The sequence below is a fragment of the Artemia sp. Qi Xiang Cuo genome, chromosome 14, assembly GCF_049724085.1.
Source record: "Artemia sp. Qi Xiang Cuo chromosome 14, ASM4972408v1, whole genome shotgun sequence".
Classification (NCBI taxonomy): Eukaryota; Metazoa; Arthropoda; class Branchiopoda; order Anostraca; family Artemiidae; genus Artemia; species Artemia sp. Qi Xiang Cuo.
This window is the reverse complement of record NC_142807.1, coordinates 3,765,895-3,791,446: the sequence shown is the minus strand read 5'-3', so window position 1 is coordinate 3,791,446 and position 25,552 is coordinate 3,765,895. Positions and strand designations below refer to the sequence as shown.

General features: G+C 36.9%; 1 protein-coding gene across 1 annotated transcript in view; it reads right to left on the bottom strand.

Moving 5' to 3' along the window:
- Nucleotides 1–3,225: 3,225 nt before the first annotated feature.
- LOC148944051 (uncharacterized) overlaps nt 3,226–25,552 on the bottom strand; it is a 58,809-nt gene continuing 36,482 nt past the window's right edge. Inside the window, exons 3-4 of the mRNA XM_089100838.1 lie at nt 7,775–8,007; nt 3,226–4,838 (exon numbers count right to left, since the gene is read on the bottom strand). Coding sequence (XP_088956964.1) covers nt 4,326–4,838; nt 7,775–8,007 — 746 coding nt within the window. The 3' untranslated portion in view covers nt 3,226–4,325. The remainder of the gene's footprint in view (nt 4,839–7,774; nt 8,008–25,552) is intronic.

Genomic DNA, 25,552 nt, shown 5'->3' with positions numbered 1-25,552 from the left:
AAATTTTCTGTTAGAAGAAAATTGTCGATAATTTAAAACTCGAAACAGATATCAGATTTAAAAAGGAGCAAGTAAAACCAAAATGTACCGAAGAATTTGATTGTACCAAAAAATTTCCAAAAGCACAGCATTGTACCAGGAACTAAATTGTACCCAAAACGGTACAGTTGTACCACGTTGGCAACGCTGATCTCGACTACTCTGTAAATAAAAGACACATGTTTCGCAATGCTCCAGTCGAAATTCCAGTTAAAAGGAGAATTATTCTGTGGTGGGGTGTCTGATGTTTTAAAAATTTGTAGGCTGGAGTTTAAAAGAGCTACTGGCTAGAACATCTGAATTTTATTCGTTTTTTCTAATTTGTGCAATATTTTGTGTTAAGGGACAACTGTCTGTGTCTCTGTACTGAAACTTATACAGGGGAACACAATTTTGCAGATCGCGGTATGGCTGGATAGTTTCACAATTCTAATATACAAATATGATATGCTTTATTCATATAATTTTTACAATATATCAATTATGTTATGCATTTCGATTTTGTTTTTTAAGTTCTGGTGATAAAATAGTTTTTTCACTTCTTGAGCAACATTAACCTATTTAACATTGTATAAAACTTTGATATTCAAATATTTAGGGCCTGCTCCGGTGGTTCATCCCTGAAGCTGGTGCCAACATCTGGTCTAGATCATGTTTTTAATTACCTCCCGAAGTCCAGAGACTGCTTGCGAAAAAAGCGTCATAAAGAATCCTATTATTTTTAATGTAAGAATGCAAAAATTATGGGGAAAGAGCAGAACGCTAAAAAATCGAAGGTTCATATGAAAAATTTAAGAAAATACAGGAGCATTTGAGAATTGCTGGACCCAGGGCATGCGTCCCTGCCCTCTCGACATTTAACAAAATCAAGATCATTCATACAAAGTGCTACTTTTCGAATTATGCGCCTTTGATGTAATGATATCCCATTTTTGGCATTATCGTCTTCCAAACATTCGTGTAAGGGGAGGGGGATCATCAAAATTAGGCGAATAATATAGGAAATCTGAGAAATCATGGCATAATCACAAACCTTTTGATATTTTTGGAGGTTGTGAGCACAAAGCCATGACCTCTTTTAGATCTTGAGTTTTAGCGTCTGGTTTGGCATCCTGTCCTTTCGTTATTTAACAACATCAGATGGTTTCTAGGATGCGTGACTTTCGGGATTATGTGTTTTTGGTACAATGGTATAACATAAAGGGCAGTATTGTCTAGTATGAACTTATTTCAGGGGATTTTTTTTGTTTATAACTCATACAATCCGATAATACATCAGGCAGAGTAAATAAATAGGGAGAAAAAAAATAGATAAATATTCAACAAATATCTGATAAGACGGTGGTGAGGGGATAAATGCGAATAAGCAATGAGAGTTCGTGATAGCCTATTATAACTCTGAAATTATATCAGAAGCATTTAAATTACTCACAAGAAACCGTTTTTTGGGGGGACGGTAGGAGATCGAGAAGAAATTTAAATAACGTAAGCAGATTCTTAAGAACCTGAATTCTTAAGTTACCTTTAATAAGAACAGGGACAAGACCTGAAGCATACAGAACAAAATTATCACAGAAAGTTGAGTATAAGCTAGGCCACAGCCAGGCCTGGATTTACCAATAGGCCCACTAGGCCCAGGTCTAGGGGCGTACAATGCCAGGGGGCGCAATAAATTATGACGAGTGATTTTTTTCTTAACAAAAACAGGACCAATGTTATTTGTCGTCAAAGAGCCAGGTGCACTTCCCCGAAGTTTGGAGACTTCCCCGAAAGTCTCGCAAAAACGGAGAGGCAAAAACGCTTGGGTCTGGGAGCGTCAAAGCTTTAAATCCGGGCCTGGCCAGAGCACTGAAATAAGCTAAGCCTCCACAATTTTAGGTAACTTTATATTTCTTGATTCCCAAAAATAGCAAGCCCCGACTTTAGAGCCGAGAAAGGCTTACCTGGATAACAAACCGTGACTTTTATTTTAACGATTTACCACTAATTTCTATATGAATCGTGACGTCTGGTTAATATTGGACGCTAAATAACGTAAGCAGATTCTTAAGAACCTAAATTCTTAAGTTACCTTTAATAAGAACAGGGACAAGACCTGAAGCATACAGAACAAAATTATCACAGAAAGTTGAGTATAAGCTAGGCCACAGCCAGGCCTGGATTTACCAATAGTCCCACTAGGCCCAGGCCTAGGGGCGTACAATGCCAGGGGGCGCAATAAATTATGACGAGTGATTTTTTTCTTAACAAAAACAGGACCAATGTTATTTGTCGTCAAAGAGCCAGGTGCACTTCCCGAAGTTTGGAGACTTCCCCGAAAGTCTCGCAAAAACGGAGCGGCAAAAACGCTTGGGTCCGGGAGTGTCAAAGCTTTAAATCCGGGCCTGGCCAGAGCACTGAAATTAGCTAAGCCTCCATAATTTTAGGTACCTTTATATTTCTTGATTCCCAAAAATAGCAAGCCCCGACTTTAGAGCCGAGAAAGGCTTACCTGGATAACAAATCGTGACTTTTATTTTAACGATTTGCCACTAATTTCTATATGAATCGTGACGTCCGGTTAATTATTGGACGCTAAATGAACCAGCAAGTAAATAAAAGCCATCATCTCTATAGTTTTTTTTTCTGCGTGCATTGACTTGAGCGCGAGTTCGGCTTGTCATATTCATTTTTTATCAACTATATCTTACCTAGAAATATTTTTTTTTTCAGTATTAATATAATAATATAAAATATCGCGACTTTTGGTTAATCATTGAATACCAGAGTTAACAAGTAAATGAACAAGTAAGTGAATTGAAGTGAACAAGTAAAAATAAAAATTATCTTGAAATATCTTTATTTTAGTGACAATATATTCGTACAAAAAGGCATAGCAAATGATCAACAAAATTAAACAATTTTCTCTAAATGTCAGAAATTAGAAACTATGTTTTAGTAGTATTTTAACAAAGGGTATAAAAATGACTGAATATGAAATATTTATCTTTTGATTTTCATACTCAGTGTAACAAATATACTTCAATTTGACAATAATAAAAAGATGAAATTCCATCTTTTATAAACCAACCAAGCACTATGTTAAAGCAATATGTATTGACGCATAGGTGTACGCTAGAGACGTTTTGGGAAGTAAATTACACACGTTTTTAACTTTTTTTTTCTTTTTTTTAGTAGTAGTAGTAGTAGTCATCAAATTTGATTCCTCATTTGAACTGACTACTATAATAAGGAAATTTTCATTTCATAAGATTGAATTTAGTGGAATTTAGTTGGGAGTTTTTAAGTTCCATTGTTAGTTTAGGTTAAAAGGTTAGGTGAAGAAACTCTGTTCTTTTATCATTTTTAGACTCTTTTTCTTTTTTTCCTTTTTCGATTTTTTTTTTTTTACTTTTGTGATTTAGGGGCTGGCATATGAAGTATTCCGAGACGTTGCTTAATTTATAAGATTTGCTGCCAGACTTGCTCAATTTACGAGCTAAAAACAGTAAAGATCAAAGCTCTGGGAACCTCAATGCACTATGTCAGTGATTCTAGTGCAGAAAATAATATGGCACAAACAGCTAACATGTTTTGTCAAGAACTATACCGTAAACAGGGTCTACTGATGTTTTCAATTTATAAGATAAATAGAGTAATGTTCAGATTTTTGGAGCCCTTATATACTTTGCCCGTAACTCTAGCATAGAAAAGGTTAAAAAGATAGTATGTTGTTTGACTTTTCTTTCTGTTTTACTCCTTTTTTTAATTCTCTTCCACTATTTTTTTCTTCTCAAATTCAGGGAATTTATTATGAAATATTTCGGGGAGCATTATACTGGATATACTATGCCAGGGGTACTGACACAGAAAGGGATGAAAAGACAGTATTTCTCCCCCCTTTTTTTTTTCGACTCTTATTTTTCGTCCTCTCTCAGTTTTCTTCTTCTCGGATTAAGGGGATTAACACATGAAACACTACGGGAAGTATTGCACTATGAAACAAGGGCGAACAAACTTGCTCAATTTACGAGCCAAATACGATAGAAATACTATACCAGTGCTTCTAGTACAAAAGAAAAGAAATCTTTGAGTTTTCTTTATTCATCTTTATTTTTTTCTTTTACTTTATCAACTCTTTTTCTTTTTTATGTTTTTCAGGCTTTTATTCTTCTCAGATTTAGGCAACCGATGCACAAAGAGAAAAATTGTACTATATAACAGGAGCTAACCAATTTACTTAACCAAAGGGTAAAGTGCAGTGAAGATCAAATATTTGAGGACCTTGGTGCACTTTGCCAGTAATTCTAACACAGAAAAGAAATAAAGATAGAAACGAATAAAATAAAAGCAATGCTCGGGACGGATCCAAAAACAGCTCTTTTAAAAGATGATTTTAACATGAAATAATAAACTCTGTACCAAAAATATGACAATAAAGCAAGGGAGACTGAAACCCAAGAATTCATCTTATCACAATCTAGATATTTCTCAGTTTTCTTAATAGCAATTTTCAAATCATCTTCTGGAATTTCTGGAAAATATTTTCTCACTGTTGGATACAATTCTCCTTTCTTAAGAAGACTAACCATGCCAAATCCACTGTCGCTAGTCTTGAATAGTCTTCTGCCAATGATTGAGATTGTCGCACCCTTTCGTCCTGGGTACCGTGTTAGGTACAAGTTGTGCAGAAGTTTATTTTCTGGGTGGAAATCTGTGAATATTGGGTATGTAAACTCTTGAAAGTGGGTATAGTCAACTTCTTTGTCATTGTAATCGAATATTTTGCACCATTCGCCGTTAAATGATGGATCTCGGACCTTAAAGAATGAAAATGATTATTTTAGGTGGAAAAAGTAATTCGATTAAACAAAAGTGATCATGCTGGAGCGAAAGATGATTGATTGAGAAAACGTCCTTGTGTTAGGTGAAATGGGATTCGACGAAAATGTGATGATGGTAGGTCAAAAAGGTGAGTGGAGAACGTGAATTTTACTAAAACTGAAAGCTTCCTGCTTGAAATACGTACTATTGAATGCGCAATACCAACACGATGTATTTCTGAGATTCTTCTTTAGATATGTGTATAAATGAAGAAATGGGGGCAATTACGTTGCATGACGAGACTTATTAGAATAAGAGATGATGTAGATCAATTTTTTGATGGAAGGGGAAATTTTCACTCTTAGATTGATAATTGAGACGTGTCTGAATCACCAGACCCCTTTAGTCCTCAGTTTTATAAATTATGAGCAGGCTTTAATGTAGATCCGCACGTTATATTGAAATATGAAATAATGTGATAATAAAATAATAAAAATAATATGAAATATGAATGAAATGAAGATATTAAAATAATGCCTACAGGGAGCTAACCTTGAATCGATGGTACCTATTATCAAAATACATTTTATGATCCACCAATTGAAACCAATAAAAAAAAAAAAAAAAAAAACATGACAACTTAGGGCAGGAAAGGGACAAAGGAGGCTACCCCAGCGTGGCAAATTCACAATATTGTACTTCAAAATAAGAATTATAGAATAACAAGTACCTTTCATCAGGACCGTATCCAGTATTTTGTCGAGGGCGGGGGGGTACAAAAGGATTTTTTCGAAGGGGGGAGGTACAAAAACGCATAAAAATTTGTTTGTATTAATTTTGTCACGTTTTTACGAGTCGGACAAACATTTCCGGGGGGAGGGGTTTCAAACCCCCTCCCCCTGGATACAGCCTTGCCTGTCATCAAGGGGAAATAATATATTCTGTTTACAGGTTTTCTTTAATAGATATCGGCTATTTAGGTTTTAAAATTTAATATTGAATTTAAGCTTATCTTCTGTGAAAATAAGATTTAAAATCTCATCGAAAATGTAGCTTTTGCACAATTTCCTGAGGGTAGTATATGTGATCCGAGACGAACAGGAGAAGAAACGAGTGAGCGAGAGGGGGTGGCAAGAATAGGTGAATCATAATAACAATTAGCAGAAAACTGACTATCGTAATGTCAAAGTGATGACTGCAAGTCTTTAAGTTGACTAGGCTTAAAATATTAAGCAATTTAGAGAGAGCTTTTGTTTCCGAAAGACTTTGAAGTCGTGTAGGTAAAGTCGTGTAGATAAAGTCGTGAAGTAAAGAAGAGTATCAAGAAATCTTATGGCTTTATTTTCTATTATCTGGAGAGGTTCAAAGTGAATAGGGAATGCATTTAAGTATATCATTGTCCGGTAATCTAGATAAGTACATAAAAGGGATTAGTGGTACACACGGAATTGTTACTTTGGTTATGGTAGGAAGTGAGGTTAGTTATTAGATTTGAACGGAATCAGGGATTAAGGAATGTCCTATTACTGTTTATATCGATTATTTAGATGGACTTCGTCTTAGACTTAGAATTAAACTCTCCTAGACTTTGATTAGGTAGATATTTTGAGTTTCCCAAAATGTTAGCGAAATGAATTAATTGTTTCCGGTCTTGAGAGCTCGTTGTGCAAGAAGAGGTTTGGTAACTAATGTTAGGCACACTAAGCTGCTTAGACTATGAATAAAGAGGTGATGTTAGGTAACGAGAAAATCGATCAAGTGAGTAGCTTTACTTACCTTGATAGTATTGTTAATGAAAAGTGAATGCAGTGAATATACAAAAAGTAGATACCACCCAAGGCACATGGTATTTTTGGCTGTTGAAAAGCTTAGAAGAAAGGGAATACTAGTCTGCAAATTCAGATTAGGACATTAGAAGCCACGGTCAAGAGTGATTCTCAAACGTGGACACTTAGAAAGGCGGAGGAAGATTTGTTTAAGTTCCAAGGACAGTAAATATAAATTTGATTGTATGTACTGGTTAAGTGGGGACTTACACAACCCAGTATATGTTAAAAAATAATAAAGAAAACCAGGAACTCAATTTTTAAGTAAAAGAGTTTAAGTTAAAGACTTCCATATGCGGTTGCACAGTTTTTGGTAATAATATGAGCTAAATTTAAAAAAAGTAACATGAGTGAAAAATTCCCCCCAAAATAAGATACAAACATAGCTACAATATGGCATCAAACAGCATGAGGAGGTTTGGCTTGTCCTCTAGTTTGTAGTTGCCTTTGAAAAAGAAACTAAAAGAAATAATTTAGAAAATCCTATTTTAAAGATATGAAAATTAATTAAGGTAGGTTCATGCAACCAAAAATGTTTTTATTTTGATGTTCTTAGTATTTTAAATGGTTTTCAAGGGGATTGTTTAAGGAAACTTTCCGACACTGTTTTGACTGACATTAGATCAACTGTACGAGAAATATACTGTACGAGACACGTGGCTCGATCCTAAGTTCTAGGGCTATAATGAAAGAAAGGTTCGAATCTATAGATCACGTGGTGGCTTGCCAGAGTTTGTATTTTTTTTTTTGGCAATCTATCCGAGGCCAAACGAAAAGCGAGTCGTCCCCAAATATAAGAGGTCATAAGAAAGGGTGGAACAAAATTGGAAATACATGGGAGGAGGTAAAGGAAACTTTGAATAGGTTGGAGTGGATGAGCATGTGAAGCACTGTTGGTCTCAGGCAGCTTGGTGATGTGGTGAGTTGTTAGTAGTAATATGTAAATGAGTTTTTTTTTTAATAAAGTTTCTTCTATTAGAGAATTTCAGTCTCAATCAGACATATGTTCCGTCATTCACATAGTAACATCACTTGGTAATTTTACCTGAAAAAGTTTGTCATAAACAGTCAAAACTCTGATTTTAGGGAGAAAAAAAGTGACAAACCTCCTTTGCCACAACGACATCTTTCTTGCTATGCCACCGTATATATCTTCCTTTGGCTGAAGATTTGGTAAACATGACCTGTCTTCCTGTATACACATAAACTTTTGGCAAATCAAGCAAAGAAAGAGCTTCAAACATTGGATAGCCTCCGATATCAACAAGATGGCGTGATCCTTCATATTCCATATTTTTGACTATGCATGCCATGTGGGCCTCGGGGAAAGGGGAAGCACCTAAAAAGAAACATTAGATAGGTTTCGGAATGCCGTAAATTTCAAGAAAACGTTAAAAGATATAGTAACTTGAAACAAATGAATAACATGTTAACAGTATACAAAAATATTAAAATATAATAAGGTAAAATAATAAAATAAAAACATGTACAAAAATATTAAAACAAAACCGGATATGTCAGAAATACATGCGAGACTAATAACCTAGGAATTACCTAGGATAACCTAGGAAAAAAAACATTTAACAACCAAAGAAAGAGCGAATAAGCATAGTTTTCCTTTTTTTTTCCTTTTTGGTGGAAACTTGACCCAAGGAATCCCCGTATCCTGCATATCTGCGTGATATAAACAAAGCATGAAGGAGGAAAAAATTCACCAGCCAAGAGAGGAAGGCCGTATCCAGGGGTTAGGGGGTTCTTCCGACTCGTAAAAACATAGCAAAAATAAATATAAACAAATTTTAATCGGTTTTTAAAGTTTTTTTTTAAACTTTGTGTATTGTGTATTTCTGGAAGGATCGGTCAGAACTTAGTTAAAATGGAGCTTGGGACCCTTTTGGAACAATGGATGAATCCTAAGGAGTAATCCTTCACTCCCTTTCTATACGGAGGCATGAACATTTTTTCCAGAGGGGAAATCAATTCAAAAGACACTAAACGTGTTTCAAACTTAAATGTCAGGGTTGCCGCTCACATCAACAAGACGGCTTTTTTTCGGTATGTCATATTTTTGACTATGCAGATTATGCAGGCCCTAGAAACACCTAAAAGTCAATATATCTTTTTACCTCTGACACATGTTAGTTGGACACAATTGAATACTAAATGTCGGTTCCATTATTGGACTAACAAAAACGAAAAAGTTATTTGAACCGTGGTGGATATAAATTATTAAGCTAAAAGCAAAATATTCCCTAAGAAAGGCACTGCGCAGTTAAAATCCACGAATCTATATTTTACCGCTTTCAGGGTTGTTCTTATTATATAAGCTTCAGCTAATATATGATATTATTAATAATATTACTGCAATGTGTCTTCGTCATATGTTTGAGACAGCTGCTGATGTCCATTGGCATGTAACGAAACAGGCTGGTATGTATAGAAGGCCTATTAGAGCAAGGGCGCCGGCAGAAAATTTTCCAGGGGGGGGGGGGCAGACGCCAAAATAGCAGTGGTGATTGGGTGACAGTTTGTGTGGTTTAGGGCACCAAACTACGACTTTACCCCGAATAGTTCAAATTTACAATCAATTAAAATCCTGAGAAGCTAATTGATTTAAAAGTATCAATAACTATATTTTAGGCTTCCCAGTTGCAAAAAGAGTCAATGCCACACGGTTGCAGTACTGGATTCAACCAAGTTGATTCGCTTTATTTGTAATGAAATTATGCTACTTTTGATGTCTGTAATTGCGTATCAGTTATAATGAGGGAGGGGGTGAGTCATTGTTTAGGTGGGGGTAGGGTAGATTCCTACAAAAGTACATTTTAATGGACAAACTACTTACTTTTTATGAGGCTTCAGATAAATTTTGAAAAAGGTAGGGGGGGGAGTAGGAATTAATTAAATTGTTTCTCTATACAGCTAATATGATTCTCTAATTTCTATATCTACCAGCACAGAGGTGTAAAAGGCAAGGCAGGTCATCATCAGCCCCGCCATGAAATTTCTTTGGGGTGGCAAATACCGCTATGAACTTAGTTTTCAGCAATTTTAAATGAGAATATTTTTCTTTTCTATTTATATGAAGTACTTCAATGTATTTAAAAAAATGTATGTAACGTATTTATCGATAAGAAAATTCTATTGTAGAGGTTGTGATGGCTTCAGTTATGTAGAAGATGAAAAGTCTCACAGAATGTCCATCCATACAAACAACAATACTCCTTTTCATTCAACCGAAATTCTTTAGTAGTATAATATTAACAAGGACTTTTCACCAAAATTACTATTCATTTCCAATTTTTAAGTTTATTCAGATTTGATCCAAAATTGAAATTGCAAATTTAAACGTAGGACAGTACTAATCAATTCAATTTATTCAAATAAAAATGAAACATAACACCAATAATAATAAGGATACTGGAAGCGAACTTGTTGAGGATCATAACAATAAGAAATTGAAAATGAAGAAGAGAGAAAAACAAGAAAAAAAAAAAAAAAGAAAGAGAAAACACGGGTAAATTAAAGCAAATTGATTAAAATTTAGAGAACTATAATATCAAAGTTTAGTAACATTGTTATACAGCATGCGAAAACTTGTGGATAGCTCGATACTGGAGGGTATTATATTCCATTGAAGTATAGATTTTATAAACGGGGGATCGCTGGGCGGAGCTAGAGACACACTTGGGGACAATAAAGGAACGGTTGGATGGATGGAGACAGAGGCCTAGTTGGGGAGGAAGATTTTTATGGTAAGCGGAGTAGGCAAGGGATAGATTTAATTTTTTAATGATTTGTTCAAAAGGGATAATACCAAAATCGGAGTATAAGTCTTGGGTGGGAAATAGTCGGGGCAGCCGAAACCTGCTTTGATGGCACGGTTTTGGGCAGATTTTAATTTATTGGTAACTGAAGGATAAGTGTTGCCCTAAGCAGATCCGCAGTATGAGATATATGGGTAAATAAAAGAGTAATAAAGGGTGACAAGGATATCAGGAGGGAGAAAATAATTCACACGATTAATCATACTTACCTGTCGCAAGATTGTGGCTCTGATGTAGGAAATATGTGTTGCAAATGATAGGGAAGAGTCTATGTGGACACCAAGAAACTTGGCAACTTCGACCTGCGGGAGGAGATTGGTGAATATGTTAGGCCAAGTGCTTGCTGAGCTTCATTTTTTTTGTAAGGGGTTCGAAATAACACAACCTGACTTTTCTTGCTGTTAATGGTCATGCAGTTAACTAGACACCACTCCTGTACTCTATTCAGAAGGATTTTGAGCTGAGGTGACGACGGATGGTAAATTAGGGCCGGTGATGGAAAAGTTGCTATCTTCTGCAAAAAGTGCTGGATGCACTGATGGACCCAGGTCCGTAACCAAATCATTATTACAAAGGAAAAAAAGTATTAGCCCAAGAACAGAGCCGTGCGGGGCACCCCTCCAGATAGGTAGGGGATGCGAAGTCACGCCACCCAGACTCACACTTTGTACTCTACCAGAGAGATAAGAGCCGAACCATGAGAAAGGAAGTCCACGAATCCCTATGTTCTTGATTTTACTTAATAAAACACTGGGATCAACCATGTCAAACGCCTTAGAAAAATCCGGAAATAAGTCCAATACAGCATTTTTAAGGTCAAGTTGGGAACGTATAAACTGTGTGGCGTCGATTAGTGCATGAGCAGTTGAAAATTTGGCACGGAGACCATATTGATGAGGAGAAATCAACGAATCTGAAGGATTAATCCCAAATATAAAGGGAGAAAGACGTCGGAAGATAATTATCTCGAGCACTTCGGATATAACTGGGAGAAGTGAGATTGGACAATAATTACTTATCTCAGACGGATCGCCTTTTTTATGAATCGGGATAATAATTGCTGATTTAGATATTTCTGAGAAGACTCCATTGATCATAGACAGGTTTGCTATGTGTACAATGGGTTCACAAGCATAGGAAGATGCGGTCCTAAGAAGCTTATTACTTATGCCAAAGCAGTCAGCTATACTACTATTATAGAGAGATTTAATAACTTGAACTTCATCTCTATCAGTTGGAGAGAAAAATATGAATCTGAGATTTTTGCTAGCGCATACTGACTGAGAGGGGGACGAGGAGTTGGCGTTTGCAATATTGGTGAAATAATTATTAAAACCACCCAGTACTGAAAATGGGTCAATTAATTTGCCACTGATGTCCTTAAGATTAATAGGCATAGATCTTGAATTCCTTTTTTTTAAAGAATTTCATTTATTGTGAACCAAATGTTTTGCACGTTTTCTTTGCAGTGAGAGATTTTTGAATAATAATAATTTTTTTTGCTTCCCGTACGAGTTTGGTATATAACTTTTTGTATTTTTTATAATTAGTTTGGTCAATAACGCTACTGGTTTTGCAAGCTAACTTATATAAGTCATTTTTACGGTATGAAGAGATTATCAGGCTATTGGACATCCAGGGGCGTATATGAGTAGTTTTTTGGTTTGATTTACGGACTGGAAAGGTTGAACTGATAAGATCAGTCAGTCCCTTAGTAAAACCATTTGTGGCTGAATTAACATCCTGACAATCAAAAACCTTGGACCAGTCAAAGGATTTCAAACGATCCGTGAACCGGTTCATATTCACAATATTATATGTTCTATTAGACGTAGGGGTATTAGTTCTAGAGGGTTGAGTAGTTGGCCGGGAGGGTAGGGAGGGATAGATTGGAAAGTGGTCTGACAGGTCAGAGAATACTATTTTGGAGGACAGGTCATTTCCCAGGGAAGTGGATACAACAATGTTATCACTTACAGTAGCAGTAGAACTCATAGGATCAACTCTAGTCAGAAAAAGGATTGTTGGAAGAAGACTAAAATATCAACGTACAATTATTGATTTGCAAATTTTAAAAGCAGTTAACCAGGGATTTAAGGGACGTGTACTTCAAATTATATCTTGGTTAGGCCTGGGTATGATTTGGAAAATAATCAGAAATGAAATAAAGAAAAGAGCTTTTCAACTGAAAGCAAAGAACAGATTTGAGATCTATTTGAACAGACTATTCTTTGTATGGAGAGGGGTGTCTCTTCCTTAGCTCCTAACTCTTTACTTAACTCTTTGGCATTTTTCCAATTTTTTAAAGAAAATGTGCAATTGGAAAAAAAGGATTTTCCGAAGTGCTTAAAAACTTCTGTTTAATGAGCAAGGTGTTGAGAAGGGGACAGTCCCCCTTATATACAGAGTAATTTATATTTGTTTTAAGTTTTAAACTTGCTCCTTACTTTAGTTGAAAAACCTTTCTGTTTGCTTAATTACATTTCATGAAACTGTAAAGTTTTATGAATACAGTACTTTTGGTAACGCAGAAAAAAGATCAATATTTCAATGATCTCTGTTTGAATTTTGATTGGTAATCAAACATTTCGTCGTAATGAATTGAAAGTAAGGAGCGACCCGGCTCAATAGTAACCAAAACTCTAAAAAACAGAATTTTGATACCAATAGATATATCAAAAATATTGGCTTATTATGCTGATTCCAAATATATAAGTAAGGGTATATATAATAAATTTATATTTCATTAAGTTTAGTCTTACCCATCAAAAGCTACGAGACTGAGAAAATTTTTGGAAAAAGGGAGAAAGACCCCTTTGAAGTCATAGCATTTTGATGAAAAATACACCGTCAGATTCAGCGTATCAAAAAACCCTACTATAGAGGTTTCAAGCTCACATCTGCAAAAATGTAGGATCCTGTAATTTTTGCCAGAGGAGAAATCACGGATGAGTGTTTTTTTCCAGTGGTGATCTTTTCGACCCAGTGAGCCTAGAATGTCGGGAGAGGGCTCATTCTAACGGAAATTAAAAGTTCTAGTGCCCTTTTTAAGGGATCAAAAAATTGAAGGGCAACTAGGCCCCCTCCCACGCCACTTTTTCCCAAAATCATCCGATCAAAATTTTGAGATACCGTAAGTTTTTGTTCAGCATAGTTGAAAGGCCCAATATACTATGTCTTTGGAGATAAAATGACCCCCTACAGCCCCTAGGGAAAGGTTTTTAAGTTACAAAATTTGCCCATATTGGGAAGTATGCATACATTTTTCGGGTGGGGAGAGGAGGGTGAATTTTCTGCTAGGAGAATTTTTCATGGAGAGGGTAGTTTCCAGTGGGTGAACTTTTCAGGGGAAATTTTACACTGGGTGAATTTGCCAGAATTCATATAGGAAATTTCTTTATATGCCTTGCTTTCTCTTTACCGATTCAATTTTACGCGTGAAGAAGTTAAGGGTAATTGTCCGGGATAAATTTTCGACAGGATTGAATCGTCCAGAGAATATTTCTATCGGGGATTCTTCCGTGGAGGTGGAGCCAGGTATCCTGGCGTTAGTTTAAAAACGATCAGAAAGTAAAAAAAAAACACGCTCATTTTCTCCCAAAGTCACCCAATCAAAATAATTACAGAAGAATAGCGAGGTATCTAAAGCGAGAAGTTAAGGGTAATTGTCCGGGATAAATTTTCGACAGGATTGAATTGTCCAGAGAATATTTCTATGGGAAGGGGGATTCTTCCGTGGAGGTGAGGCCAGGTATCCTGGCGTTAGTTTAAAAACGATCAGAAAGTAAAAAAAAACAAGTTTTTTCGAGTGAAAGTAAGGAGTAACGTAAACTGAAAACGAAAAGAAATTATTACGTATATGGGGGGGGGGTGACCCCTCCTCAACACCATACTCAATAGTAACCGATACTCGGAAAAACGAAATTTTGATACCAATAGATACATCAAAAGAATCAAATTTGTTTGCTGATTCCAAATATATAAGTTTCATTTAGTTTAGTCTTACCCATCAAAGGTTAAGAGCCTGAGAAAATTTGCCTTATTTTCAAAAAAGGGGGAAAACCCCCCTAAAAGTCACAGAACTTTAACGAAAATCACACCATCAGATTCAGCGTACCAGAGAACCCTACTGTAGAAGTTTCAAGCTCCTATTGACAAAAATGTGGAATTTTGCATTTTTTTTGGCCAGAAGAAAGATCACGGATGCGTCAGAGGCGTGTTTATTTATTTTTTTTTTTTGTTTTTTTTGTTCCCATGGATGATCGTATCGATCCAGAGGTCATAGAATATCGTGAGAGGGCTCATTAGAACGGAAATTAAAGTTCTAGTGCCCTTTTTAAGTGGTCAAAAAATTGGAGGGCAGCTAGGCCCCCTCCCACGCTCATTTTGTCCCAAAGTCACCCAATCAAAATTTTGAGATAGCCATTTTGTTCAGCATAGTCGAAAATCTAATAAATATGTCTTTGAGGATGACTTAATCCCCCACAGTTTCGAGGGGAAGAGCTGCAAGTTATAAACTTTGCCCATTGTTTACATAAACTATTGGTTATTGGGAAGTATACAGACGTTTTCAGGAGGGATTTTTCTCTGGTAGGGGAGGGGGGTTGAGAGTAGGGGACTACGGGGAGGATGTTTCCTTGGGGGAAGGGAATTTTCTATGAAGGGGGCCCCGGATTTCCCAGCATTATTTAAAAAACGATCAGAAATTAAATAACAAAAACAAGTCTTTATCAACTGAAAGTAAGGAGCAACATTAAAACTTAAAACGAACAGAAACTATTACGTATATGAGGGGGTTCGCCCCCAAGTCAATACCTCGCTCTTTACGCTGTCTAAATATTTTACCCCCCTCCCTCTAATGTGCAAATATATAGCCCAAATTATATTTGGGCCAAAAATCCAATGCTTTCTGTGAAACTAAATAAGTCTTGTAACTATGAAATATGGAACCGGTTTCTAAAGATCTACAGATCAAAATTCTTGAGTGTGTTCTGAATAATTAACAAGTACCCATGGTGTTTTCAACCAGCTTACGTCAAGGCTGGTAGTGTTGGTTCTAGGCATCCCCCCCCCCCGGCGATTAACTCCCGTGGAAAATACCCCCGCGGAAAGTACCCCCCGTGGCAAATAAGGCTTTCCAAATTTATGAATTTTTTTTTTAAAAAAAAGACAAACACTTCTAAAGGCAATGGAAAAAGTATGTCAATTAAAGTAAAATTATATAAAAATGAAAAAAGTAAGTAATTACAAAAAATACACATAACAATAGCCTACTTGCAGAAACTAAGATGTGTAGGACGGATATTTTGTAACAATATCGACAGTTTTGAACTTGGTTATCAAACGAAAACATTAAAACAAAGATTAAGAATATTAAATAAAATTTTTTAATTCAATATTTTCAATTTAATTTTGAATACCAAAAGAAAATGTATTTGACACCTTTACACTTCATAACTGTAAAAAATTAAATCTTTTTCGAAGCGACAACTAGATAGATACAATCACTCCTGAAAAAATGATAATAAAACGGAAAAACGTATCCGCTCATGGGGAAAATACAGAAATTTCCAGCATTCCGTCCAGGGGAAACATTTCTGATTTTAGTGGCTTCATATATCAGCTCATGGGTACTCTTGCAATGCAAACAAAATTTGACGGCAAATTCTTTCCGAAACTGCACCTTATTAAGTTGTTTTCCTTGTGTTTTCTATAATTATACGAACTTTCTTGTGTTCTAATAACTGCACTAATTATTAATAAACAAATACATATTTAGGATCACCATGAAAAGATGATTCTTTGATTAAATGTTATCAATAGTTAGGCTCTTATACCTTTGTTATTAACAAGGATCGTTATTTACTTACCATTCATTACTATTAAGAATTTTTTTTTTTTTTTTTTTTTTTTTTTTTTTTCCTCTCCAACCAAATCATATAGAAAAAAATGTTTGCGGGAAACTTGTTAGGGGTCACTCAGTCACAAATTAAAATTTATATTTTTCTTATTGAGGATCAAAATCTATGGGCAGGCAGCCAACAATGGGGCAAAACACATTTTTCCATGGTTTTTCCCTATTCTGCTCTCTTTCCTTTGGTTTCCTTATAATTACTTTGTAGTCCGAAATTTTCAGGGGTGCATTGGCCCCCCCTGCTGGCGCCCATGGATTACAGTGTTTGCGAGGTCTTTTTTCTCTGCTCGTCATATTCTTCCGGTGCTGTGGTCTCAAACGCCATCTTTTATTAGGGATATTGTTGAAAGCTCTGGCTTGCGTGAGCAGTTGAGACACCATTGCCTGCAGGTTTATGAATTGTGATTTTTTTTTTCTTTTTCTTTTTTTTCTCAAAAAGTTCTATATGTTTTATGTATTTTTTTGTTTTGTTGTGAAATGGGAACCCGAATGCACTGATGTTAATTAACCCTTTGATGCCTGAAGGTTCCCTCAGGAACCACAAATTTCAGAATTTTTTATTATCAAAACTACACAAGCTAGCCCCTCAGGGTTGCTATCATTGTGTGATAGTCAACGAGCTTTATTCCCAGTAATTTTTACAGTTTATGATCGTCTGCCTTTGGGTGAGATAATCACGTTCGAAGTAAGTACTTTTTACCTCATTGGATTTTTCAGAAAGGTGGGGATGAATTTTTGTAATTGACAACGTAGTGATTTGTTCTAGTGTTTTTATTTCCCTGGCCTGGCAGAGAGGAAGGTCTGACAGTTCAAATGAAGTGTCGTTTGCATATATAGTGTGAAAATTAAGGGAAGGGAGGGGCTCTAAAAATCGTGGTTCCTAGAGGAACCATCCATCAGAAATGGGAACTTTTCAGGCGACTGAACATATATGGAGTGTGCTATTCTAAGATATCCCGTAACCACAGTTTTTACGCCACTATCTTATAATTTCTGATGATTCGACCATACTAAATAGGATCTGTAGCTCTGAGGAGCTTGAGCTTGGGGTTGCCATTGTCAACAGTAAAATAATAAACTTTCTGTAACTTAATTACGAAACTTCCTATAGTTACAATTAGTAAGATTGACTAAGTTTCTCAACCCATATGTCTTTTTTAGGGTTGCAATGGACGCATCTATATCTATTACACCAAAAACAGCGGAAGATGAGTAATCTACAATTATGAAGAAACTACGTTCACGCCCGATTTCATTGGCACAAGCTGTGAATTTTGTTCTTTGTCCAGATGATACTTCTGACCTGGAAGACCTGCCAAGTGAAGATGAACCTGCCAAGTATACCCATCTGATCCGCAGTTTGTTCCTCCTGACGAAGTTTTCGAAGAACTGCTCCAAGCTGAAATAGAAACCGGCCGAATTGAGCCCAACGACTGTGACAGTCAGGATGAGTCTCAAGCTAATGAAAGTGAAGAAACACAACCACAACAAGCCTCAAGTATTCCTACTTACAAACCAATGAGACGATGAGACATTGCTTGGAGGAAAGTAGATTTTATCCCACCAGACACTCTTTGGAAAGATCAGCTTCGAGTCGACCAAAAAATGAGCGGCAAGACCCCATTGAAATATGTCATGTTGTTTTTCGATAATGAAGTAGTAAGCAACATACGCGATCAGACGAATATATATGCAATTCAGAAAGATGGCAAGCAGTTAGGCGTTTCTACGGCTGACATTGAGCTTTTTCTGGGAGTCCTTGCGTTTACAGGAATAGTGAAAAGGCCCTCCTATCACAGCTACTGGTCAAAGGAAACTCGTTACTCCGTGATGGCCGATGCTATGTCACATGACAGATTTGAACTGATAAAGAAGTATTTGCATTTCAATGACAGTGTATCGCACAAGCCTCAAGGTGACTCTGGTTACGACGAGATTCATAAAATTTGTCCCTTGATAGAGAAGGTTCGAGCCAACTTCATGAAGATACATCCGGAAGAACACCAGGTCATTGATGAGCAAAAAGTTCCGACGAAGCAGCGAATATCACTGAAGCAGTACACTCCGAAAAAACCACATAAGTGGGGATACAAGTTCATGTCCAGAGCGGGAATAAGTGGGTTTGTGTATGATCTAGTAATTTAAACTGGCAAGGGATCAGTTGATACAAGCGATTTGGGGGTTGGTGCTGACTTTGTCCTCCGACTTGCGAGGGGAATCCCAAACCACATGAACTACAAGCTCTTTTACGACAACTGGTTTTCGTCACTAGACCTGGCCCAAACGTCACTAGACCTGGCCCTAAATGACCAGGGTATACTTGCACTGGCTACAGTTAGAGTAAACATGTTAAAAGGTTGCGCTTTGGAACTAGATAGCAAAATGAAAGCGCAAGGAAGAGGCTCGTATGACTGGCGGGTGGAAACGCAGTCGAATATTGTAGTGGTGAAGTGGTATGATAATAAGCCGGTTCACTTGATATCAACCTATGCAGCTGTGGATCCTGAAGATACCTGTGAGAGATAGGATGGCAAGCGAAAAGAGCATATAGAAGTGAAGAGACCACACTGCGTGAAGGAATACAATCGCCTTATGAGTGGCGTTGATCTTGCCGATATGCTGATAGAGCTGTACAGAATTGACTTCAAGTCCAGAAACAAGTGGTACATGCGAATTTTCTTTTTCTTGTTTGACCTTACCATTGTAAATGGGTGGATCCTATATCGCAGGTGTCTTCCTACTGGACAAAAACCTATGAACTTGCTGCAGTTCAAAACGGACGTTGCACGCGCCTTACTGTCTGGCGCATCCTCAGCGACACCTAAGAGAGGCAGACCACTCAACGAAGCTCTATCCCACAAGAAAAGAAAGTATAGTTGCCGCCCACCAGACTCGACGAAACTAGACGGCCAGGAGCACTTTCCAGCTTGGATAGACAGCAAACAGAGGTGCCGAGCTTGTGTTCAAGCCTACTCCAAGTTGAAGTGTATTAAGGGCGAAGTGGTTTTGTGTTTCACGCCAAACAGAAACTGTTTCCTAAATTACCACACTAGCTAGGCGACGTGTGACTATGTGCTGTTACTGCCGGATGTTGCCTGTGGGAACCATCCTGTAGTTTCTTCACTTTCAACAATTAGTTTTTTTTCTTGACATTTTCGTCGCGGAATAACCTTAAATAAAGCACAGAAACAGGCGCAGAATTTGTTCCTCTCTTTTTTCAATATTCAGGCATCAAAGGGTTAATGCCTTTTTGGAGTGGCAATACAAACCCAGTTTAATGGGCTTCATGACTTCTTTTGTTTATTTTTTTTTGTGAATAAATTATATCTCCATTGGAAAAAAATAGCACTTATATCAGACAGTTCATGGTAACGAACTGTAAGTAAGGAGCGACCCGACTCAATAGTAACCGACCTCGAAAAAACGGAATTTTGATACCAATAGATACATCAAAAGAATCAAATTTGTTTGCTGATTTCAAATATATAAAATTTATTAAGTTTAGTCTTACCCATCAAAGGTTAAGCGCCTGAGAAAATTTGGCTTATTTTCAAAAAAGGGGGGAAAACCCCCTAAAAGTCACAGAACTTTAACGAAAATAACACTATCAGATTCAGCGAATCAGAGAACCCTACTGTAGAAGTTTCAAGCTCCTATCTACAAAAATGTGGAATTTTGCATTTTTTTTTTTTTTGCCAGAAGAAAGATCACGGATGCGTGTTGATTTTTTTTTTTTTTTCCAGAGCTGATCGTATCGATCCAGAGGTCATAGAATATCATGAGAGGGCTCATTTGAACGGAAATTGAAAGTTCTAGTGCGCTTTTTAAGTGGCCAAAAAAATTGGAGGACAGCTAGGCCCCCTCCCACGCTCATTTTCTCCCAAAGTCACCCAATCAAAATTTTGAGATAGCCATTTTGTTCAGCATAGTCAAAAATCTAATAAATACGTCTTTGAGGATGACTTAATCCCCCACAGTTCCCAGGGGATGGGCTGGAAGTTGTAAACTTTGCCCATTGTTTACATAAAGTATTGGTTATTGGAAAGTATACAGACGTTTTCAGGAGGGATTTTTCCTGGTGGGGGGGGGGGTCAGATTAGGGGGTTATGAGGAGGATCTTTCCATGGAGGATGTTGCCTTGAGGGAAGGGAAATTTCTATGAAGGGGGCGCCGGATTTCCCAGCGTTATTTAAAAACGATCAGAAATTAAATAACAAAAACAAGTCTTTATCAACTGAAAGTAAGGAGCAACATTAAAACTTAAAACGAACAGAAACTATTACGTATATGAGGGGGGTCGCCCCCAAGTCAATACCTCGCTCTTTACGCTGTCTAAATATTTTACCCCCCTCCCTCTAATGTGCAAATATATAGCCCAAATTATATTTGGGCCAAAAATCAAATGCTTTCTGTGAAGCTAAATAAGTCTTGTAACTATGAAATATGGAACCAGCTTTTACAGATCTACAGATCAAAATTCTTGAGTGTGTTCTGAATAATTAACAAGTACCCATGATGTTTTCAACCAGCTTACGTCCAGGCTGGTAGTGTTGGTTCTAGGCGTTCACCCCCCCCCCCCCGACGATTACCCCCCGTGGAAAATACCCCCGGGGAAAATACCCCCCGTGGAAAATAAGGCTTTCCAAATTTGAGAGTTTTTATTTTTTCAATTTCCGTAGGGGGAAGGAATTTTGGTACTTGTGTATTATGCGCATAGAAATAAATTTGGGCTATAGATTTGCACATTAGAGGGGGAGGATGAAGTATAGAGGTCTGCATGCAGAATGTGTTTGGTACAATTATTCTGCATATTAGATAGATAAATAAGTGTATTTTAAACCCAAATATACAGTCTGAAATAGGACAGTTGAAAGCCAAGTAGGACAAAAAATTACAGAAGAATAGCGAGGTATCTGGAAATTTTGTTAACTAAACAGAAAAAAAAGGAATAAAAATCCCAGTATAAAGAAATATAATGTTTCATTGAGGTGTTTTTTCCAAGTATTGTGTTTTTTTTTCAATGACCGTTTTTGCAAGAATTAAGTACTATTATTAGGTTAATGTAGTGTTTCATTTAAGTGTTTTATGATGATCGCTGATCAAAGTTTATGTTTTTTGTGCCTTTCATTTATGTTTTTTAATGTGTTCATGGCCGTATATTTGGCTTCTAAAATACACTTATTTATCTATCTATCTAATATGCAGAATAATTATACCAGACACATCTTGCAGGCAGACCCGCTATACTTTACCCCCCCCCCCCCTAATGTGCAAACCTATAGTCCAAATTTATTTCTAAGGTAACGAAGAAACTAACAAAAAAAAACAACAATGTTCTCGAATTTTACACAGCGTAAACTTGAGTGAGTGGCGCATAATACAGAAGCACCAAAATTCCTTCCCCCCACGGAAACTAAAAAATAAAACTCAAATAAAATTCTCAAATTTGGAAAGCCTTATTTTTCACGGGGGGGGGGGTATTTTCCGGGGGTATTTACCGGGGGCTATTTTCCGTGAGGGGGGGATTTTCCGGGGGGTGTTTTACGCGGGGGTATGTTCCCGGGGGGTAATCGGTGGGGGGGGGGGTAAACGACGGCCACTGGTAATGTGTATTATCCATGATGCACCTCAAGAGAATCCCGGAATTAAGTTGGGTTGGCTGAAGTTTCCCAGAAGATGGAGCCAGAGAGCCAGCGCAAGGTCCATCTATATGAGTTTTGGCTCATATAGATGAGCCCAATCTATATGACCAAGTTTTAGTCCTATCTATATGACCAAGTAAATTTGAACTTTCCAAGCTTGACTAAACCATCCATGCGAATAATTATTTTCCAGTAGTAGTTATCTAAGTACCATTTTGCCCACTTTATGTTCCATCCTGTGTTATTTGCGGCCTTTACATTCCCTGGCACCTTTCCATGGCAGATTACTAGACTGATTATTGCTATTGTTGTCAATTGAATATGGAATTATACAAAACCTACCAGACAAGTTTCCGGGCCAACCAGACATATTTCTGGGCCAATAAGACAAGTTTCTGGGTCAACTATAAGTTTCTGGGCCTTTACGTTCCATGGCACCTTTCCAGAGCATGTACCTATGGATTTGGGGCCTATAATCTGGTTTGGTGGGTAAAATCTGGTTTGGTGGGCATAGTCTGGTTTAGTTTTTCAAAGAGAGTGAGTATTTGACATTTTTGCAAAAAGGGATAAGGAATTCGCAAATTGGACACTATGAACGATATTAATTAATGTTTTGAATAATAGGAGTGGGAATGATTCTAATTAGTGATTGTATGAAGGTGGGGAAAAAAAAAGGATTAAACTGATTAACAGTTAAGGTAACCCCGAAAAGTTGTTAACTCAGGTAATTTGTTATAAATTTGAAACAACATCAGTCTATGAAAATGACTAACGACGATAGAATGACATGAGTTGACCTAGCTTTACCTCTCCGATGTGTCAATTCTGGAGGGAAAATCAAAAATACTCAGAATCGAAAATAAATGGGATCTGCCTCAAGGGGAAGGCTCAAAGACCCTTCATTCCCCCATTTCTGAGGGCAGAGGAGGGGGGAGGGGGGGTTTAATTTTGGAGGGAAAACCAAAATTACTCATAATCTAAAATAAATGGGATCTACCTCAAGGGGAAGACTCAAAGACCCTTCGTTCCCCCATTTCTCAGGGCAGGGGAGGGGGGAGGTCAATTTTGGAGGGAAAACAAAAAATACTCAGAATCGAAAATAAACGGGATCTGCATCAAGGGGAAGGCTCAGAGGCCCTTCGTTCCCCCATTTCTGTGGGCAGGGGCGGGGGAGGGGGAGTCAATTTCTGAGGGAAAACCAAAAATACTCAGAATCTAACATAAACGGGATCTACCTCAAGGGGAAGACTCAAAGCCCCTTCGTTCCACCATTTCTAAGGGTAGGGGGGAGGTCAATTTTGGAGGGAAAACCAAAAATACTCAGAATCGAAAATAAACGGGATCTGCCTCAAGGGGAAGAGTCAGAGGCCCTTCGTTCACCCATTTCTGAGGGCAGGGGGGGGGGGAGGGTCAATTTTGGAAGGAAAAACCAAAAATACTCGGAATCGAAAATAAACGGGATCTGCCTCAAGGGGAAGGCTCAGAGGCCCTTCGTTCCCCCATTTCTGAGGGCAGGGGAGAAGGGGAGTCAATTTTGGAGGGAAAACCAAAAATACTCAGAATCGAAAATAAACGGGATCTGCCTCAATGGGAAGGCTCAGAGGCCCTTAGTTCACCCATTTCTGAGGGCAGGGGGGGGGGGGGAGGGTCAATTTTAGAAGGGAAAACCAAAAATACTCAGAAAGTTTATTTTGAACTTCCTTCATTGAAATGCAAGACTTGGAATATTTCAGTAGTGTTTTGTTGTGCTTTACCTTGTCATAGTTACATTCTCTTAATTTTTCAAAGTTCATTTTGAATTTCTTTCATTGAAATGCAAGAGTTGGAATATTTCAGTAGTGACTTGTTGTGCTTTACCTTGTCACAGTTACATTCTCTTGATTTTTCGAAGTTCATTTTGAATTTCTATCGTGAAATGCAAGAGTTGGAATATTTCAGTAGTGTTTTGTTGTGCTTTACCTTGTCACAGTTACATTCTCTTGATTTTTCAAAGTTCATTTTGAATTTCTGTCGTGAAATGCAAGAGTTGGAATATTTCAGTAGTGTTTTGTTGTGCTTTACCGTGTCACAGTTACATTCTGTTGATTTTGATATGTCATTTTGTTTTTCTTTCAGTGAAATGCAAGAGTTGGAATATTTCCGTAGTGTTTTGTTGGGTTTTACCTTGTCACAGTTACATTCTGTTGATTTTTCAAGGTTCATTTTGAATTTCTTCCATGAAATGCAATAAATTGAATATTTCAGTAGTGTCTTACTGTGGTTTACCTTGTCACAGCTACATTCTCATGATTTTTCAAAGTTCATTTTGAATATCTGTCGTGAAATGCAAGAGTTAGAATATTTCAGTAGTGACTTGTTGTGCTTTACCTTGTCACAGTTACATTCTCTGGATTTTTCGAAATTCATTTTGAATTTCTGTCGTAAAATGCAAGAGTTGGAATATTTCAGTAGTGACTTGTTGTGCTTTATCTTGTCACAGTTACATTCTCTTGATTTTTCGAAGTTCATTTTGAATTTCTCTCGTAAAATGCAAGAGTTGGAATATTTCAGTAGTGTTTTGTTGTGCTTTACCTTGTCACAGTTACATTCTATTAATTTTCATAGTTCATTTTGAATTTCTTTCATTGAAATGCAAGAATTGGAATATTTCAGTAGTGTTTTGTTGTGCTTTACCTTGTCACAGTTACATTCTCTTAATTTTTCAAAGTTAATTTTGAATTTCTTTCGAGAAGTGCAAGAATTGGAATATTTCAGTAGTGTCTTGTTGTGGTTTACCTTGTCACAGTTACATTCTCTTGATTTTTAAATGTTCATTTTGGATATTTTTCGTTGAAATGCTAGATTTGGAATATTTCAGTAGTGACTTGTTGTGCTTTACCTTTTCACACTTGAATTCTCTTGATTTTTCGAAGTTCATTTTGAATTTCTGTCGTGAAATGCATGAGTTGGAATATTTCAGTAGTGTTTTGTTGTGCTTTACCTTGTAACAGTTACATTCTATTAATTTTAATAGTTAATTTTTAATTTCTTTCATTGAAAATCAAGAGTTGGAATATTTCAGTAGTGTTTTGTTGTGCTTTACCTTGTCACAGTTACATTCTCTTAATTTTTCAAAGTGAATTTTGAATTTCTTTCGCGAAGTGCAAGAATTGGAATATTTCAGTAGTGTCTTGTCGTGGTTTACCTTGTCACAGTTACATTCTTATGATTTTTCAAAGTTCATTTTGGATTTCTTTCGTTGAAATGCAAGAGTTGGAATATTTCAGTAGTAACTTGTTGCGCTTTACCTTGTCACAGTTACATTCTCTTGATTTTTCGAAGTTCATTTTGAATTTCTGTCGTGAAATGCAAGAGTTGGAATATTTCAGTAGTTTTTTATTGTGCTTTACCTTGGCACAGTTACATTCTATTGATTTTCTTAGTTCATTTTGAATTTCTTTCATTGAAATGGAAGAGTTGGAATATTTCAGTAGTTTTTTGTTGGGCCTTACCTTGTCACAG